The sequence below is a fragment of the Salvelinus alpinus genome, chromosome 24, assembly GCF_045679555.1.
Source record: "Salvelinus alpinus chromosome 24, SLU_Salpinus.1, whole genome shotgun sequence".
NCBI classification, from domain to species: domain Eukaryota; kingdom Metazoa; phylum Chordata; class Actinopteri; order Salmoniformes; family Salmonidae; genus Salvelinus; species Salvelinus alpinus.
Genome location: NC_092109.1, coordinates 15,151,228 through 15,172,006, shown reverse-complemented (window position 1 = coordinate 15,172,006; position 20,779 = coordinate 15,151,228). Strand labels below are relative to the sequence as shown.

The 20,779-nt window shown below is 42.7% G+C and overlaps 1 protein-coding gene across 2 annotated transcripts; it reads right to left on the bottom strand.

Annotated features, from left to right (window-relative positions):
- Positions 1 to 4,997: 4,997 nt before the first annotated feature.
- On the bottom strand, positions 4,998 to 18,673 carry LOC139552214 (endoplasmic reticulum mannosyl-oligosaccharide 1,2-alpha-mannosidase-like). 2 transcript variants are annotated; one of them, XM_071363717.1, is made up of 14 exons: positions 18,167 to 18,673; positions 17,080 to 17,223; positions 15,114 to 15,222; positions 14,667 to 14,902; positions 14,325 to 14,476; positions 14,060 to 14,181; positions 13,722 to 13,913; positions 13,427 to 13,575; positions 12,178 to 12,366; positions 11,668 to 11,858; positions 11,344 to 11,464; positions 10,972 to 11,166; positions 10,312 to 10,443; positions 4,998 to 9,514 (listed from the first exon to the last, which is right to left on the bottom strand). In XM_071363717.1, exons 2-14 carry the CDS (start codon positions 17,179 to 17,181, stop codon positions 9,305 to 9,307), a joined length of 2,100 nt encoding a protein of 699 aa, XP_071219818.1. In that variant the 5' UTR covers positions 17,182 to 17,223; positions 18,167 to 18,673; the 3' UTR covers positions 4,998 to 9,304. The 2 variants fall into 2 exon arrangements, with proteins under 2 accessions (XP_071219818.1, XP_071219819.1); XM_071363718.1 differs by having other exon boundaries at positions 18,569 to 18,654.
- Between the last annotated feature and the right edge of the window lie 2,106 nt (positions 18,674 to 20,779).

Here is a 20,779-nt window from a genome sequence, read left to right as displayed (position 1 = left end):
ACACAACATGGCTATAGACAGTAGAGGGCGTAAAAAACAACATGGCTATATACAGTAGAGGGAGTAAAAAACAACATGGCTATATACAGTAGAGGGAGTAAAAAACAACATGGCTATATACAGTAGAGGGAGTAAAAAACAACATGGCTATAGACAGTAGAGGGAGTAAAAAACAACATGGCTATATACAGTAGAGGGAGTAAAAAACAACATGGCTATATACAGTAGAGGGAGTAAAAAACAACATGGCTATATACAGTAGAGGGAGTAAAAAACAACATGGCTATATACAGTAGAGGGCGTAAAAAACAACATGGCTATATACAGTAGAGGGAGTGAAAAACAACATGGCTATATACAGTAGAGGGAATAAAAAACAACATGGCTATAGACAGTAGAGGGAGTAAAAAACAACATGGCTATATACAGTAGAGGGAGTAAAAAACAACATGGCTATATACAGTAGAGGGAGTAAAAAACAACATGGCTATATACAGTAGAGGGAGTAAAAAACAACATGGCTATATACAGTAGAGGGAGTAAAAAACAACATGGCTATATACAGTAGAGGGAGTAAAAAACAACATGGCTATATACAGTAGAGGGAGTAAAAAACAACATGGCTATATACAGTAGAGGGAGTAAAAAACAACATGGCTATATACAGTAGAGGGAGTAAAAAACAACATGGCTATAGACAGTAGAGGGAGTAAAAAACAACATGGCTATATACAGTAGAGGGAGTAAATAACAACATGGCTATATACAGTATAGGGCGTAAAAAACAACATGGCTATATACAGTAGAGGGCGTAAAAAACAACATGGCTATAGACAGTAGAGGGAGTAAAAAACAACATGGCTATATACAGTAGAGGGCGTAAAAAACAACATGGCTATATACAGTAGAGGGAGTAAAAAACAACATGGCTATATACAGTAGAGGGAGTAAAAAACAACATGGCTATATACAGTAGAGGGAGTAAAAAACAACATGGCTATAGACAGTAGAGGGAGTAAAAAACAACATGGCTATATACAGTAGAGGGCGTAAAAAACAACATGGCTATATACAGTATAGGGCATAAAAAACAACATGGCTATATACAGTAGAGGGCGTAAAAAACAACATGGCTATATACAGTATAGGGCATAAAAAACAACATGGCTATATACAGTAGAGGGCGTAAAAAACAGCATGGCTATATACAGTAGAGGGCGTAAAAAACAGCATGGCTATATACAGTATAGGGCATAAAAAACAACATGGCTATATACAGTAGAGGGAGTAAAAAACAACATGGCTATATACAGTAGAGGGAGTAAAAAACAACATGGCTATATACAGTAGAGGGCGTAAAAAACAACATGGCTATAGACAGTAGAGGGAGTAAAAAACAACATGGCTATATACAGTAGAGGGAGTAAAAAACAACATGGCTATATACAGTAGAGGGAGTAAAAAACAACATGGCTATATACAGTAGAGGGCGTAAAAAACAACATGGCTATAGACAGTAGAGGGAGTAAAAAACAACATGGCTATATACAGTAGAGGGAGTAAAAAACAACATGGCTATATACAGTAGAGGGAGTAAAAAACAACATGGCTATATACAGTAGAGGGAGTAAAAAACAACATGGCTATATACAGTAGAGGGAGTAAAAAACAACATGGCTATATACAGTAGAGGGAGTAAAAAACAACATGGCTATATACAGTAGAGGGCGTAAAAAACAGCATGGCTATATACAGTAGAGGGCGTAAAACACAACATGGCTATATACAGTAGAGGGAGTAAAAAACAACATGGCTATATACAGTATAGGGCATAAAAAACAACATGGCTATATACAGTGCAGATTTTCAATCTGTCAGCAAGACTGGCCAGTAGTCACCAAATGGAAACCAAATGGAAGAAAACGTCAGGGACTACCTGAACCTACAATAAGAAACATTGAAAAATGTTTTCCTTTGCAAAATGGTTGCTACGGTGTGTACTAATGAATACGACCATGACTGCCGGGTTGTCTTTGTTTTTGGTGTCAACTTTGGACAGGATACAGAGTACCCGAAGCAAATTCATCTTTTTCCTTTCTTCCTACCTCCTCTCTGTTCATTTCTCATCTGAGGAAGCCTGGCGCTGCACCTGACATTTCCATGATAGATAACCAAGTCTGGGCAACGGTGCTGGAGCCAAGGTCTCAGCTCAGATGTATTTAACTCAAATTAATTTAACTGATCTCACCAGCCCATTTTCATTTTCTGCCAGTCTGCACCGCCCATGGATCACCCCATACAGGAGGAGGAGGAGGATAGTTTCAGGACTTTCACTACTTTTGGGAAGTACAGCACTTCTATCATAGAGAAATCTATTTCTATGACTGATCTTACGGGATATCAATGACTCAGGGCCTTGTCTGTCTCAGCACTTCTCCATCTGCCAGGACAGAAACACTCAGCTTCTCAATGTCCAGGAGCTCTTAAATATCCTTAACATACAGCACACTTTATGTGGTACCTCTTTACTACAGTTCCCACAATGTCGGGAACTATACTTGCACTTTGAAACTCAGACCACTACTTTGAGCCAGAGTAAGTTTTCGACTTTTTCAGTGGTTATGTGGAAAAGGAGCTGGATATGCTTGGAGGTGAATTAATTTCTGTGGGTGTCCTCATAGATCTTTCAGAGCCTAATTTCTTGGCAAGGGGCTCACAGACAGCTTGTGAAAACTCTCAAATTCCTCTCCAGGCGACAATTAGAAGCTTCCAGAAGCCTAGGCCTGCTAGAGTATCACCGAGAGACACACACAGCAAGACATACAGCAGCAAGCCCCCTGGCGCTTCCCCCTGGGCCTGGTACCCATAATCCTTGGCACTCAGATATCATCTTTCCTGCTAATAATAAGACAAATACGAGTCCGAAAACTGAACAGTATGAGGGAAATGAGGGCCATTAAAGTTACACAGTATGGTGCTGTATGTTCTCCAAAATTCTCTTTCACAGTCTGCCCTGCGCTGCTGATGTGACAGCAAAGCCCATCCCATCAGGAACTGATAAGAGTTGTAATTAGATCCAACCAGGGTTATTCTCCAGGCAGGCTGTTTCTGTCCTGGCAGATGGAGAAGTGCTGAGACAGACGAGGACCCTGGACGGGGGGGAGGGGCAGAGCAGCAGCAACAGCAGTGACACAGGAGAGGCAAAGCCTTAACGCTTCATGACAATCGCTGCTTCTTTGCTCTGATGCAATCGAAATACAACATCAGATAAAAACTGCACAGATTGAAAATGGCACATTTACAGGCCAAAGTGATAGCTTTGAATTGGAAAGGTTTAAAGAGGTAAACAAAGGGCTAACATGTTCAACAGTTACTGTAGGCCATCATAGGAGAACAGTACATGTCAGCAGACTGGGAAGCACTACATGCGTTTATATGGTAGAGAGAGAGAAGGCAGGGCTGTGACCTGTCACACTCGACTGTCAAGAGCAATGTCGGGTTAGCCTCTGTTGTAGACAGAGAGATGGGGACAGAGATGTGCCACGTGGCGTCATGTCTACAGACAGCCTGCTCAGGACACAACATAACTCTGCACTTACAGGCAGACAGCTGAGTGCCCAGACACCTCTCAGAAGACACACACACTCAAAGCTCTCCGTTTCACCCAACATGTCCTTCCTCTCTTCTTCCACTCAGGCCACTATCAGATGTGTGTACAACAAAGTACAAAGGCTGTGTATGCTGTCATTGTAAAATGATTCCGAAGATGATCTCACCCCCGGGGAATAACAGAGAGGATAACAGAGTTCTGATTCACATCACAAGCAAAGGGCTCTATGAGACAGTCACAAACTACCCAGCCTGGAATTGTAGTAATTTACGAAAGGTTATATTCATACATGTTTGGCGTGGAATGTGCAGTAGTGGTCTGGTAGAGTATAGAGGACTCCTACCCATGTTCTTCTACAATGAGAAACAAAGTAGTCAGGGTCTTTGTCCCAAATGGCACCCTATTCCATAGTGCACTATGGGCCCTGGTCAAAAGTAGTGCACTATATAGGGAGTAAGGTGGCATTTGTCTTACCTTGTCTGATACAAATGAGCCCCATGCCAATTTGCTGACTGACACTTGACTGAAGGAAAAAGCACAACTGACAGATGACAGCAGTGTCCCAATCCCAAATACTCATAATCGTTATTTGTCACACGCCAATCACACAGTGACCTGAGGAGACCAGCTTTCTGATCAGATCTAATTGAGTGTCAATCAAAATGAGAACACATGTGCACACCCACACACGAGATCAACCAGTCTTTGAGCCTGACAAGCGGCAAGCCTTATACATAAAGCTAGTTAAAAGTTCCCTCGTGGTTAAAGAAGAGTTGGCTTAATTACTATGCTGTATGCATCACTGTGATGCTTTGGTTATAAAAACAAAGTTTCATGCTTCTAGCAACGTTTCAAGCTTCAAAATAATGCGCCACAGGTACACATACATCCTGTTTTTGCTGCCTCCTGGTGTTACAACTTAGTACATAACTATTATTGGCTTTAACAGGAACAGTGGGTAAAGAAAATACAAGGAAAAGTTTACTTTAAAAAAGGTGAGACTATGAATCATAAATGGCACACTAGAGACACTTATAAATAAACCCCCAGATCACAGTTTCAATACATGACTAATAATGTACTCTGCATGATACTGTAGCTCTATGAAATAAATCATAAGTGCCCTGTGACAAGCCAGAAGAGAAAAGGTATGAACTATGGAGTCATTAACTACAATCAAATTATCTATACTCTACATCATGAAGTATTTTACCTTTGGCTCGGTCCATCCACAGTTAAAAGTACCAACAGGCAGGAATTTACATAGATTTACATTAGCAAGGACAGAAATTCTCAACTCGTTAATGCCATACAATAATCAACCAATGAGACTTCATGTACTGGAGGGTACAAATCTATTCACGAAAAGGAAAACAAGATCAACGGCTTAGTTTAAAATCTTTATTGTCGATCCAAATGACAGAAAAACAGGTTATTGTTGTACGGACAGGGTTTGAGAGAAGCTGCGGCTGGACAAAAGCAGCGTGGAAAATATTACAGTCTGTGGGGTGACAATCTTAGAGAGTTGAAAGGATTCTCCAAAGTCAAGCTTAATAGGTAGCAGTTCAACGGCAAGGCAATCCCTGTGACCACTATCTTCATGAAGAAATTGCCGGGCTCAGTAGTCTTTGGGGAAGATTTGACCCTTCTCTAATGGACGCTACTCCTTAAACAGTTCAATGAATTGATTGTGAGAACACAAAACACTATTAATCATGTCTTTGGTCTATGACGCAAGGGTCATATTTGCAATCTCCACCAACAGATTGATAACGTTGCTCTCCCATGTAGCAATCTATAAATCAGTATTGAGTGGACATTTTATATTTTGTAGGGCCTTTTAAAACAAGTAATTTCAGTGAGTTTCTAAATTTCTTAATGGGCGGCAGGTAGCCTACCAGTTAGAGCGTTGAGTCAGTAACCGAAAAGGTTGCTAGTTCAAATCCCCGAGACGACTATGGAAAACAAATCTGTCGCTGCCCTTGAGCAGGCGCTTAACCCTAATAACAGATATGCAAAAAAAAACATTTCCATTTTACCACACACTGTAAAGGTCACGTTGGAGAAACAACAAAAAAGCACCCCTATTTAGATTTTTTATCCTCCCTCTCATTTCTCTCCATGTAGATATTTAATTTCCAACCTGAAAAGTACCGGGAGATTTTAATTCAATCTTCGGACGTTTTCATTATGGCCATGTAATAGTTTCAAATATTAAAAATCATGATGTGTTAAATATAAAATGACCTCTCTGAAACTCCGAATTGTGTATTGAAGTGTTCGCCATGGTGACAAATGACTACATTCCTTTTCTCATGTCTTTAGTCTCCTTTAAAAAACTCACACCAACTAAGCACCAATGGCTATCATGAATATTTGATCGAGTTTAAAGGTCTGACTGGGGCCAAAGCTGAGAAGCAATTTCAGGAACAGCACACAATCTCTGGGAGTGAAGAAGCTGCCACTCACTAGTTGCTATAAGCTTGGAAGGCACAACGTTAAAATAACTTCCAACACACCACAAAGGTGGTAGGGAAGGTAAGCTGTGCTGTGGATGACAGACCGTGTGGAGGAGGGTTCCGCCAAGCACTGGTGCAGTGCCAATTCTGCTTACTCAAATCCTGATGGTATAGGTCAGGATTTGGTTACAGAAATCTACCTATGAAATATAGCCTACTGTAATGAGTTATGATAATTTAGCAAAGCACAACCTATGTATTTTTTTTAAAGCAGTTGATCAACTAGAAGAATTATAGTTAAAACGCTTAAAGCACAATACAAGGGCTATGAAATGAAACAATTGATGTCAGCCAAAGTGTGTGACTTTAGGACAAACTGTCTCAAATGGTACCCAATTCCCTATATAATGAACTACTTTTGACCAGGGCTCTGGTATATAGGGAATAGGGTGCCATTTGGGATGCACCCCTCCTCCACCTCTCTGGAGAGGTCTATATTTCATACTGGGAGAAGCACAATTAAATATAAGCAACACCATTGCTTAAAAAGGTTCAATGCAGCAGTTCTCAATATCAAATCATTTCTGGGTAACAATTAAGTACCTTAATGTTATTGTTTTCAATTAAACTAGTCCGTTTTTTTTTAGCAAAGAGAAAAATAGAATTTCACTAGGACAGTCTGGGAGGGGTCTGATATTGGCAAAGGCTTGAAACTCTATCTTATTAGCCTAACTAATTTACCCCATGGACAGGCCAATGCTCCAACCCACCAAAACAGGCTGGAATTTCAGGCCAACTTCAAGCAGCTCTTACACTAAAAGGGCATTCTCATTTTCACAATATTATTTGAACCTCATAAATGTGGAAATATATATAAAAACACTGAAATCACATTTTTGACTGCACTGGGCCTTTAACACGTCAAAAGGGGAATACAATCACAACATTCAGGAGACCATTTAAAAAGAATTCCCATAAAATATTTACACTTGTTACGCAATAATTTTACTTGAAACCTCCCAAATAGTGAGCTATAAGACACCTCCCTTGCCAAAATGCTCTACAAGACATAACCATGAACTATATACACCGTGTACAAAACATTAGGGACATCTGCTCTTTCCAAAACAGACTGACCAGGTGAAAGCTATGATCCCTTATTGATGTCACTTGTTAAATCCAATTCAATGTGAGTAGATGAAGGGGAGGAGACAGTTTTTAAAAAATGATTACAAGAGACAATTGAGACATGTATTGTGTATGTGTGGCATTCAGCGGGTGAATTGGCAAGACAAAATATTTAAGTGCCTCTGAACAGAGTATGGTAGTAGGTGCCAGGCGCACCAGTTTGAGTGTGTAAATGAAACGCTGCTGGGTTTTTCACACTCAGTTTCCCATGTGCATCAAGAATGGTCCACCACCAAACTGTGGGGAATATTGGAGTCAACATGGGCCAGCATCCCTGTGGAACGCTTTCGACACCTTGTAGAGTCCATTCCCCAACGAACTGAGGATGTTCTGAGGGCAAAAGGGGGCACGACTTTATTAGGAAGGCGTTCCTAATGTTCTGTACACTCAGTGTCTACCCTGGACATCTTCAGCAGGCACAACATAACATTGGGAGAAACAACCATTCATGATTGAGCGCTCTGTAGGTATGCTTAACTAGCCATCAGCGTAATATCACCAACACTTCAAGAAAACAAGAACCATTCTCAGACTCTTACTAGTCTATATTCATTCATTCTGGTATTAATTCTGACTGATAATGAGTCTGGCTTTGTAACAGATTTAATTCAAGCAACAAGAATATATTCTACCCAGAACCCAAACATGAGAATTCTTAGTGGCAGCACTCTAATTAGGCTGTGGCAAGTCGATTAATCTAGGAAACCAGAACCCAAAATGTCGCAGTTCAGTCATGAGAGACTTGCCTACAAGTCGATTGCATAAACCTTAACTCCCTCACGATGAGACGAATACACAGACACATGGTCCCAAATGAAATATGCATGAAATTCTCATAACACAGCAATATTGAGTTATTTACACAACTTATGTCTGCATTGGCGAAATCACATTTAAAAGTATACAAACGTGCCATTACTTCATTACCTCGATTACATTACCCTTCATACAATCCCATGAAACAGGAGGGTTAGACTTGTTGTCATCATGAAGTCATCATGAAAAACAAAAAAACTAATCAATTAAAAAAAAAAAGATTGAAAAAAAAAGACACATTCACCATAAATACATTAAAAAAAAGAACTGTCATTGTAGGCTGTGGTCCCATGTGCAACAATGATTAATGGCATTTCATTCATAGGCCATCAGTGTTGGTTTTTATCTATTCAGCTAAAACACGCAGAATCACCTGCATGCATCACTACTCAAATCTACTCCCACACCACTTAAATATACAAAAAGACAAATCCTTACATTTTAGAGATGAAAGTGCAAAGCATTTTTTCATCACAGGAGCTTCACAGTCACGGTACTATAGGCTACTTCAACTGGTCCTCCACATCGACAGTAGTAACTAGTGGTGTAAGGCCCATAGAAATAGAATGAACACACAAAATGGCCGCCAGTCCACCCATTATGGATTAACTGACGTAAATGGCGACGCCCATTCTACTCATTCTATTTCTGTGGTAATGGCTATCAAGGAGAGGAACTCCTGAAAGACCTATGGGGTAGGAGTGTTTCACCTACCATTAAAGGCTCTCAACAATGCAACCCATGTATTCAGTACTCCCTTCAGGGTAAACAATGCTCTAACATAAATGTATAGGACAAATCAATGGGAAAGCGTAATCATCTCCTGGTACTTCCACCTTATTACATATCCTTCGTCAGCCGGTCGGGGAGGGGAGAGGATTATACTACTTTTAGTGTCAGAAAAGAATCAAACTGGCACCTGGGGGAGTCTCAGTCTAGTTTCTGTTGAGCTGATTCTGGAGACCTTCGCGCTTCTTGTTTCTTTTCAACTGAACAGCAAGCCATCAAGATTCTCAAGTGTGTCTACTCCAAATTACAAAAGCTTTGTACAAGAGACCAGCTCTATGCCCCCCCCTTCCAAGGAAAACCTTTCCAATAGAAAACCCATTGACGAGTTTGTTTTCTACTGTGCACAGTGAGTCAAGATGGATCCCTTGAGAAGGCAACAGCTAGGAAGTTCAAACCCTGGGATCTCGTGGTAGGCTACTTCTCTATGACATCACTTCCTGTCTCAGACAGGGGGCAATTGCCAGATGGGTAGTGGGTGGGCCTCTGTGTTGAACACGTACTTGTCCAGGCTGAGCAGCTCCAGGTCGTCTGAAAACAGCAGGTAGAAGTACTTGAGCGTCTCCCCCAGGAAGAAGCTCTCCATCTTGTCCCTCGGACCCGGGTTCACGGGGTCGCGCACGTTACTGATGGAAGTGTAGCCTCCACTTGGCACCTGGATAGGAAGACGAGCATGAGGGGAAGCAGCGAGTAACACAGGAAACCCAAACGAAACCCCATTTACAAAACTGTCTTTGACTGTGCACCACCACCACAGCGAATCAAGCTGGATCCCTTGAGAAGGCAGCTTGGTATCACAGCTCAAGATGATTATGTTAATTGAGAAATTCAAGTACTCACCCAGTTTTCTTCCTACAGATGGCTTCTTTCTAATGCAACCGTGTTGCCATGAGCTATCTGTCATGCAAATTATGGAACTTTTTATTTTTTATAATAATAAAGATTCCTCTGCAGCTGCATGAAAATAGGACCTGTTTTTATTTTATTTTTATGACGGCGTTCTGGCATTGACGCGCTATGAAACAACTGGCAGATGCACCGGCTGGCAGAACCCATACACCACCAGTCAATCAGGTGATCAAACTTGTTGTAGTTAGCACACACACACACCTTACAGACATCAATGTTTTAACTTGGAGCAAGGTATCCAGCTGGCTGATGGAAGTCATACTCCACGGAATGGCGGGACTGTTCGCAGAATTTAGCTTGTTTCATAATGCATTCATAATGTTTCAAGACTTGCCCAGGAAGAAAACGTACCACAGGGTTATAGTTTTTGTTAAGATTAATTCTGACTGTTAGTGGGTTAATTAGACAAAGTCAGCGCAGTAACATGGTTGCCAAACAACTGTTGATCTATCCAATGAATGTTTGGCAAGTTATCAGACGTAACAGATCAGTGAAGGTGGAGTCGCTGTGCTGTCTGGCGTACAGTAAGACGTTGGGACTCACCCTGGTATATTTGTTGAAGCTCTCTAGAATGTCCCAGCCCCAGTCTCTGTATTTGGCGTCCTTAGTGAACCTGTACAAGTAGAACAGACTCTCCACAGTCTCTGGTCTCAGGAGGTTGTGTCTGTCTGCAGGCTTGGGGAGAAAAGATGTGCAAACTCACATTGGTGTGCATCCCAAATTGCACCCCATCCCCTATATAGCGCACTACTTTTAGGGAATAGGGTGCCATTTGAGGCGCACCCATACACATTGACGGTAAAGTGAAGGCGAACACATCTTTGTACGCTTTGATTGGAGATGTTTGTATGCTGTAGCAGTTCCAACCTAAATCAAATGGAATTTTCAAACGATCTTAAGAACTGATGAGACGCATTTGGAAAGCAAGTTTAGAGGGTTAGTTCCAGCAGTGAGGAGAAAACAAAGATCAGAGCCGTTTCCAGCTTTATTACACTATAGAGCCACACTTGACTCCTGTTACTCCGCCATTAAACATCTCTAGAGAAGGATTAGTGCAAGACAGAGAAATAAGACAGTAGGAGCCAAATACATCTATATCTCACACACAGTGTCCTAAGTTGCACCCTATTCCCTACGTTGTGCACTAAATAAAGAGCAGCGTGCCATCTGGGATGCTCTCAATATTCTTCCTGTAGAACCCACCTTGACGTCGACGTCTCGCCCGTCGTAGGGCTGCAGGTTGAAGTGGGCGATCTCAGGGCTCAGGCCCGTCTCCATCTGGACGTACATCTGGTGGCACGTCTCCATCAGCTGCAGGGCCAGCTCCATGTGATCCTCTGGCAGCCCATTGTGGGCACCCAGCGCAAGCGTGCCAGGCAGGAAACACACCAGGTGGTCCTGAGAGAGCGACAGAGAGGCAGATTGAGAGAGAGAGAGGGACGGGGGCAGAGAGAGACAGGGCGAGAGGGGGGAGAGCGAGCGAGAGAGTGAGAGGGGAGAGAGAGTATTTATTGTAAACATGTAAAGTAGTACATACAGTGTGTATTGGTATGGATGTTCTGTGTAGTCTCTCACCATCTTGGGGTTGAAGCGATTGTGGTTGAGCTCCCCTACGAAGGTCAGCTTTCTGGGGCCACTGGTTCTCAGCAGGTGCTTCTTGACCCCCTCTATTGCCTCCAGGTAGTCCTCCAACAGACTGAACAACACACCCATCAATCTCTATTCGTTTATCTGTAATCTGGCAGTCTCCTCAAAGCACTCTAATCTAATCATATGTGAACTGGGCCTGTATTCATAAAGCCTCTCGAGTAGGTGTGCTGATCTAGGATCAGGTCCTCCGTGTCCATGCCATCTTAGTCATTATTATCTTAAAGGCTAAATTAATAGGAAGGTGCTTACTCTGGTTCCGTCTTGCCTCCCTGGATCCACTGTTTAAGCAGGTACTCATAGTAGCTGTCAGCCCGGGCCCCCAGGGTATAGACTCCTTTGTGAGTGAACTGGCCGCTGTTGGTGTTGATGAACATGGGCACCAGGCCGTCATGCTTCCCTGGCAGCTTATGGACCAGCCTCATCACCTCATTCACCACCTCCTAGGAATGCACAGGCAGGTTGATAAAGACTTGGGTCATATTCATTAGAGCAGACTGTAGAAAAACGTTTTGCAACGGAACACCTTCTCAAATGCAAACCTATGCAATAACAAGTTAAACTCCTCAAATTTCAACCTATATGTCCGGACAGAGATTTTGTGTCTGAAAATTACATATTGAGACAATGGCTTTTCAATGAGAGTCATCTGTCGACAGATAACAGAGATCACTGTCTGAAAAAAAAATATTAATTTGTAATAAATAAAAAAATATAGTCTACACATGACACGATACATAGAGCCCCCCTCTCTGGCCTCACCTGGTACTGCGGGTCCTGGGTGAGGCGGCTGAGCTCTCTGAACTCCAGCTGGACACTGGTGACCTCGGCCAGGGTGCTGTCGGACGTCCAGCGAGGGGGGTGGGCCGTGCCCTTCCCAATGTTCACATCAGAGAAGGGGATCTTGGAGGGGGTTTTGAAAGCAGGCATCAACCTCAAGCCAATATCTTTCTACAAGAGCGGAAGGAAAGATGAGAACATAGCTATCAATCCTCATTAGCACTCATTAGTAAATTAGCTAATTGAATTAAGCACCTGTCTGACTCATTAATTCTTCAGATTTTTTTCCAAAATTGGCTCCGAATCAAAATACTTTCCATTAATTTATCATAACCTTAGGCAATGAAAAGTACTAAGTTTGTAGATACAATTTGAGGTTTTCAGTGATTTATTTAGAAAGAAGAATTTGAACATTGGTTGAGAATGTGCATGTTTGAATTTAGGTGGGTGATAAAAAAAAGAAGGTTGATCTCATATTTATCTAACTTGCGCATCACCAGTTAGTAAACAACTTTGCATAGAGCTTTTATGACCGGTTTAAATTAAAAACAGTTTGCTCGTGGTATTCCCATGTGGGAAGAAAATAGCATTTTTCCTGCTCTGATGTATACTGAGTATACAAAACATCTTCCTAATATTGAGTTGTACCCCCTTTTGCCCTCAGAACAGTCTCAATTCGTCAGGGCATGGACTCTAAAGGTGTTGAAAGCGTTCCACAGAGGTGCTGGCCCATGTTGACTCCAATGCTTCCCATAGTTGTGTCAAGTTGGCTGGATGTCCTTTGGGTGGTGGACCATTCTTGATACACACGGGAGACAGTTGAGCCAGCGTTGCGTTGCAGTTCTTGACACACTCAAACTGGTGCGCCTGGCACCTACTACCATACCCCGTATAAAGTCAATTCAATCTTTTGTCTTGCCCATTCACCCTCAATGGCGCACATACACAATCCATGTCTCAAGGCTTACATTTTTTTTTTTTACCTGTCCCCTCCCCTTCATCTACACTGACTGAAGTGGATCTAACAAGTTACATCAATAAGAGATCAGAGCTTTCACCTGGTCAGTGTTCCTAATGTTTTGTACACTCAGGGTATGTGTCAGCCAGAAGCCCCAAGGATCAGTGAATAGTGGGATTGAAAGGGTGAAAGGAGAGATGGAGGTAGAGAAAAAGTTTGAGACCATATTCTAGTCTCCCAATCTGTCCTAGCCTTCCTTCCCATGTCACTCACAGCCTTCTCCAGGAACATCTCGTCGCCAGTCAGGTGGTAGGTGCTTAGCAGGCCTCCCAGGATCCGGATGGTGCTCTCAAACAGGTTCACATCCACATTCTTAGAGAATGACAACTCAGTCTCCACCCACTTCCTCGCCTCCTCAAACTCTGTGAGCGAGCACGCAAGCAAGCGAGAGACAGGGAGACAGAGAGAAATTCAGCCTTGGGTTCTGTTTCACAGCAGCAAATAGAGAGAAGCAATTAGTAAAGAGAGAGCGGGGTGTGTCTGTTTTGGTGTCAGGAGGCCTAGCTACCTTCTTTCAGTCCCAGGATCCACATTGTGTCCAGAGCATCAATGAGAGTCAGGCCCAGGCCAAACCACTCCCCGTAGGACTTAGACACAGGCTTGAGCTCATCATGACCCCAGGCAAACTCCTTATAGCCCTTCCACGCATGCCTAAAGGCCTCTCGCACCATCTCCAGCCTGTCCACAGGCTTCACTGAAACTACACACAGTAAGCACATTCTCTCAAGCACACACACAAACATGTGTTTCGGAAGCCAAAGACACCACAACTGGTCAAGCTCTGGAGTGGGTGAGGGTGTGCGGTATGGTTGAGGGTGTGAGATGGTGCGTGTGGCAGAGACTTACCTGGTGCCAGTGGGGCTGTGTCCTCAGGGTTGACTGGCACAGGAGGCACAGCGGCATCCTTCTCATGGGCAGAGGGTGGGGGTTCTGTAGCCTCGTCTGCCTCAATCATGGCTCCTCGCCAGCTACATGTATGAAACACATATAACACATATAAAGGACATGGAGCTGTAAATAAATAGTAATAACAGTATTACCGCAGAATGATCCTGATTGGGCAAAGGAGTTGAATTCCGGTTGACAATAGGTTTTTACAATAGGTTTTTACCTGACAAGAGGCTTCTCTCCCTCCTCCTCTTCAGCTTTCTCCACTGGCACTTTCTCCACTGGCACTTTCTCAGCTGGTTTTACCAGTGAATCTGATACATTCCGCTCCTTCTGCAGGCTTGGAGGTCCTCTCTTGTTGGGGAATGGTCTCTTCTACATAGGTAAACAGAGTTAATTAGAATACATTACAGCAAGTTCTGACAAAGGCACTGAAGGACAACCAAAACAGTTGCTTCACTGTCTGTTCTTGGACCCAGAATCACTTGAATGGTTGTTTAGTTTTATGTTTCATAAAACCTATCAAAGTAGTTAAGTATAGTCCAATAGCCAGACTGGTCCTGACCTTGGCTGGAGGTTTGAGTATAGAGGGGACCTTTGGCCTCCGGGGTTCTGGAATGACCTCTGGTATGAGTCCTGGACCCACAGCTAGACCCAACTCTGGGCCGACCGCTACACCAGCCAGGCCCACAACCGGACCTCCAGCTGGGCCAGCCACAGGGTTTACCCCTGGAGGGACGGGTTTCAGGCCCCTTTCCCAGTCTTCATCCCAGTCCTCCCTTACCGCCCTGTCCGACATGCCTGAGCGCGCGCACGCACACACACACACACACACACACACACACACACACACACACACACACACACACACACACACACACACACACACACACACACACACACACACACACACACACACACACACACACACACACACACACACACACACACATCAATAGCAGCATACAAATACAAAAGACTAACAGCGAGTGAGAGTGGGCAAGAGGCCTACCTCTCCATTGCTCTGAGAAGCTTGGGTAGGACAGCAGTCCACATATCAGCAGCAGAGCCAGCAGGAAGAGGATGAGACTGCGCTGCAGCCGAGACAGCTGCTTCCACTTCTACAGAGGAGAGAGGAAAATAAGCACTCAAAAGCAATTTAACATCTATCAATTGATCCTTCGCTAAGCCTGGCCCCGGAATTTTGGGCAACCAATTGCAGCGCTCCAATGTGGATAGCAACTGTCGACGAGTCTGACACCTCGGACAAGCTCACGTTAGAAACGCATGACGCAAGCCAGTGGGGGAAATGTTTTATTGTTTAAATGGCTAAATAATTTAAAAGTATAGCAGGGGTACTTGCCACTGTGATTCCTGAATTGCAGAGCGTGTTGGCGTATTTTTTTTAAATCCTAAATTATACTTCTGTTACATTGTCTGTTAGCTAGCTTTCAGTCTCGTTGACCACCAAATGTTGCTAATGCTAGCTAGCCACTTAATAGAACTTGTCTATATCATGAATATAACTAATCTGCTGTCGACAACAGCAAACGATTTGAGAGCACTTATTAGCTCCAAGAGCCCTCCAGTGGCTCGCTACACTACAAACATAATTTTACCAGCTTCCCTTGAAGCAATTGTAATGACAGTCCACCACAACATACCCAAGAGATTCCTGATTAGCAAGGGGTAGTCTGTGCTTAATTTCATTGTGTAAGCTAGTGGAAAAACAATTGTATTAAAAAGGGGATTTCGCCAGTGTTTCCTGAGAAAATGTTGCCTGAGCTTGCAACAGTAGCCAAGGGGGCAGGGCTTAGCGAAGGGTCAATTCAAATGACAGTAGGACCGTAGCTCATTTCCCCATACCAAATCACCATTTATGAGGGATAAAAGCTTTTGACAAACACTGTGTAAGCTATTGTGTTACTTTCCCGGTACAACTCCAACATCTCTAGATGGTTGTTTTTCCACTAGCTTACACAGACTGATATGTGCGAGCAAGCAGTGAGGACAGAGGGATGCTCTCTCATGGGAGAGAACAAAAAATAGCTAGAGGCACAACAGGCTACACGCAAGTACTGTAGGCTGGCAACTTAGCCTAATCAACACTTGTGTTGAGCCACAAATACCTATCTGAGCAATTATCTGTGAGCCATGATGGAAAACAATGCATCACTGTCTCAGAAGAGACTGTCACTGGAATCCATCTAAGTAAGACACTACACAAGAAGACATAGCCTAGTCTGCCCGATACCAATGAAAACGACTAGAAGCCATACTCCTTACATTCATGATTGCTATTATTTTTGCATATTGCACCAGCATATACAACACAAACTAATGGCAGGTTTAAAAAGCACATCTCTGCTGGTTCTGTTAAGCACCTGAAAACCAGGGGCGTATTCATTACAGAAACAGTTTGCCATTTAAGAACCAAATGTAAGCAAACTTAGCAAAACAAAAGTTTCTATTGGATAAATTCAGGTAGGTCCCTTCTCGTTTCATTCCGTTTGCTTCTGTTTAATAAACATTTTACAACAGCTCTAGTCCACGTTGACCTCTCAATCAGTTATCTTTCAATCAACAAGAAAGGAACTATCTGGAAGCATCGCAATGCTTGACTGGAGGAGGTAGGCTACACTACCTTTTGTCAGGGGGGTTTCCTTTGAGAGTGAAACATGAAACCAGTTTGAAAGAAGGACAGCAAACACAAGGACATGCTGATTTTGGCATGACAGAACCGTATTGAGAAAAGAGTGGGAGAAAGCCTGGTATGTATAAGGCTTCTCCGAGTAGGAGTGCTGATTTAGGTACAGTTTAGCCTTTTAGATCACACTGAATAAGATTAAATGCACAGGGGGGAGCTGATCCTAGATAAGCCCTCCTACTCAGAGTTGCTTGATACATATGGCCCCAGTTCACAGTACTGTTGTGAGAAAGTGGCTGCAGGACAAGGGCTTGAAATAAATAATACTCACCCTCCAGCAGGACTGGCGGCGGTGCTTTCCGTTGTTGTAGCTGCGGCTGTGTTGGTCACTGAGGGTCAGCGCGATGAAGTCCTTTCTAGATGGGGGGTACATCTCTCCAGCTGAGTGGTACCGTCATATGTCAAAGACACTGGACTGTGGGGTGGGGAAGAGAAGGGAATAGTTTAGGATTAATTGACCTGTAGAGGAAAAATAACAGGAGTGTCTCAACTCTTCCTTTATGTTAAGGGTCCATTTGACTCATTATTTCATTTAGTTTGTTTCAATGTCCACAAGTTGGCTTTTTATTGTCAGCTAGCTAGCTAACATTACTTGAACTAAGAGTAGTAATTAAGGCATCAAGGCCAGCTAGATAGCATCTGAACTAGTTGTCTGTGGAATAGCCTCTGCCTGGAGATCAAAAAAAGAAAAAGTAGAAATAGCTTTAAAAAGCAGGCAAAGGTTTTAATTTGGACAAGGTTGTCTACGTAAGAGAAACCACTCCCCTGCCCTTTGTGCCCGCCCCCGCTGGCCAGGTGTATTTATTTTAATGATAGGTATGATGTGCAATGAAGAGATCGTTTAATTGTTAAATGAATATGGTTGATTTTTAAGGTTGGGGAAAGTGCAGTGAATAGTGCCACTTTTTAGGATGTCAACATAAATGTATGTATTTATGGTTGTTTGTAATTTTGTCCTGCCTTTTAACCATTATATGTGTTATTGTTTTTACCATCGAGGACCACTTTGTAAACAAGCGTTTTAATTAATACTTTCAAGTGATATCCTCTGGGTCCACATTGTACATTTTGTTGTATATGTCTGTTCACCAAAATAAATAAAATTACATTCTAGCTAGTTGGCTGGCTAGCTAGCTAGTTAGCTATGATTCATAACTCCAAAAGACAAGGCTTTTTACAATCTGTCTTGTCTTTGGAGTTAAAAAACTATACATATAGTTAGCTAGGAGTTATGAATCATACCTAGCTAGTTGGCTGACAATTTGTCACTAACTAGCTACAGCTATGTCACAGACAAAAGTAGGAACCTTTTAGTTCTCTGGCTAGCTATGTCACTCAAAAGTCCCCCATACGCTTACCTTTTCCCGTTGTACCCAGGTAGGGATCGTTAGCCTCCGTTGTTGTCACACTGACTGTATTCTCTCCGGGCACGTTAGGAAGAGCGAGTCATGATGAGCTAGCTCTCGCTAGCTACCTATCCTATAACCTACAACATTGGAAAGCTAGCTATCATAGTGTTGACTTGTACTGTTGACAATTGATCCGCATTTCTCGCAAGTGAAGAGAGAATCGCTTTAATTTCCCCAGTAACAACAACATGGCAAGCTAGCTACTATATATTGTTAGCTTACGATAGCTAGCCTTTCCATAGCTGCCTCTAGTTTGCTATCTTACTTGTTTTCGCCTCCAAACAGTGGACGGTTTTGTAAAGACCAACGTTTATCTAGGTTCGGGTGCCCAATCTGGTAAATTTTACTAACCTCCACTGGTGAAAATTGAGTTTAGCTGATTGCAGCTTGCATCCTCAAAAAGTGACAGCTCACCAATGGGCGTATTCGTTTTGCATGGTCCGGTGCCCCGGTTGTCGGAGATTGTTATTTTGGAAACTCCCCCAACCCCGGACAGTTCAGTGTGGGTCACATGACTCGAGGCCGCGTCATCATTGGCTGCGAGACATCGCGGCCCTGCCCGCCCGTGGGGAAAATAACCCTGTGGTTATTGCCCGCCTGTGGGGAAAATAACCCTGTGGTTATTACCCCATTGGCTCACAGTAAAAACGTGACCCTTTCAAACTCAATTTTGTTGTTGTCTTCTTGTTTTAGTCAATTACAAAACTACATTTAAGAAAAGTACAATATGTCTAAAGATTACTTTTCAACAATGCCCGCTCACTACTCAGAAAAACGTAATATTTTAGGGCTTCCCTCATGCTTGTTTTCATGAAGGTGTTAGCAGACACTTGAGTGAGTTAGTGAGTGATAAACTCCCATATCTATTGGGTGAAATACCACAGTGTGCAATCACAGCAGCAAGATTTGTGACCTGTTGCCACAAGAAAAGGTCAACCAGTGAAGAACAATCACCATTGAAAATAGAACCTATATTTATGTTTATTCATTTTCCCTTTTGTACTTGAAGTATTTGCACATTATTACAACACTGTATATAGACATATTATGACATTTGAAATGTCTTTACTATTTTGGAACTTTTTCTGTAATTTTTTTATTGTTTATTTCACTTTTGTTTATTATCTATTTCACTTGCTTTGGCAATGTAAACATATGTTTCCCATGCCAATAAAGCCCCTTAAATTGAAATTGAGTGAGTGAGTGCGAGCTACTGTAGTTACCCGACCGGAACATTAAGCTAGCCAAGACCAACAACACAACCAAACGGACTATACAGCTACAAGTAGTGAATGGAGTTACAATGTCTTACTTGTGATTTAAATGTTTTCCACACACGTAGCTAGCACAATGTTTCACTATAAAAATAAAATGACATTTACTGAGGAGGATGGTCCTCCCCGTCCACCTCTGAGAAGCCTCCACTGGTGAAAACAATGTGTTTTGTAATTTCTCGTTATAACAAGGTTGGTGGCAACATGTGAAAATTGTTGTGGAAATCTGTTGCAGCTCAAGTCGACTACAAAATCCACAATGCAATGTTCTCTCTCTAGGCTTGCTAGTTAGCAAGCAATCTACACACATTAATAGCAAAGTCAGTATCTGCATGTGAAGTAGATAGCTGTAAAATCGCCTAAAAAAAGGAACTATCAATTTAGGAGTCTATCTCACCGGTTTCAACTTGCAGTTGGCCTCTGCACAGAGCAAGTGCAGAGTACGTTGCTATGGCAACAACAGCCCTTTCCCACGTTTCCCAGACACACAAGGCGGATTGCCAGATGGTACTTGAAGGAGAAACTGAGTTGAATCATTTGGTACATTATTTAGATTGAGCATATCTAAGCGAAATATATATGTCACAAGACCAGCTCAGTTAATCCATATCTTTGTGTCGCTGAGTTGTGATAATGCTGCAGCAAATGTACATTATCCCAGGGGCATTGACAGACACAATGTAAGTAACCTAATTTCTGTCACTCTAAATGCCCTGAATGCCTCTGTTTATCCTACAGCTATTGTATGCAGTAATAATGTGCCTATGAACCAGAGTTATACAGTTAGAACTGAGGTGGTGTGCCCTAGTAGGAAGTCCACTGTGTGCAGCTCACCCTGCACTATCAGCTCAACCAAAAATAACATGAGCATGTCTACTTCTGATACGCTTCCCAGAATTGTGCTATAAAATAGCCCACATTAATATATGTAGCCTAAGAAACAAGGTTCATGAAATCAATAACTTGCCAGTAACAGATGACATTCATATTCTGACTATGTCAGGAACTCACTTAGATAATACCTTTGATGATAAAGTGGTAACAATACATGGTTATAAAATATACAAAAAAGGCACAGTGTTGCAGCATCCGACAGTAAGACGCTACAGAGGGTAGTGCGTACGGCCCAGTACATCACTGGGGCAAAGCTTCCTGCCATCCAGGCCCTCTATACTAGGCGGTGTCAGAGGAAGGCCCCAAAAAGAGTCCAGCCACCCAAGTCATAGACAGTTCTTTCTGCTAGCGCACGGCAAGCGGTACAGGAGCGCCAATTTGAGGTCGAAAAAAA

Bases quoted from the DNA above. Each gene is read 5' to 3' on its own strand.
- LOC139552214 (XM_071363717.1), bottom strand. From the start codon at position 17,181: ATGTACCCCCCATCTAGAAAGGACTTCATCGCGCTGACCCTCAGTGAC. The intron at 11,465-11,667 runs GTAAGCACCTTC...TGTGTTGTTCAG, and splicing joins GGAGGCAAGACGGAACCAGA to TCTGTTGGAGGACTACCTGG. The intron at 10,444-10,971 runs GTGGGTTCTACA...TTTCTCCCCAAG, and splicing joins GGCGAGACGTCGACGTCAAG to CCTGCAGACAGACACAACCT.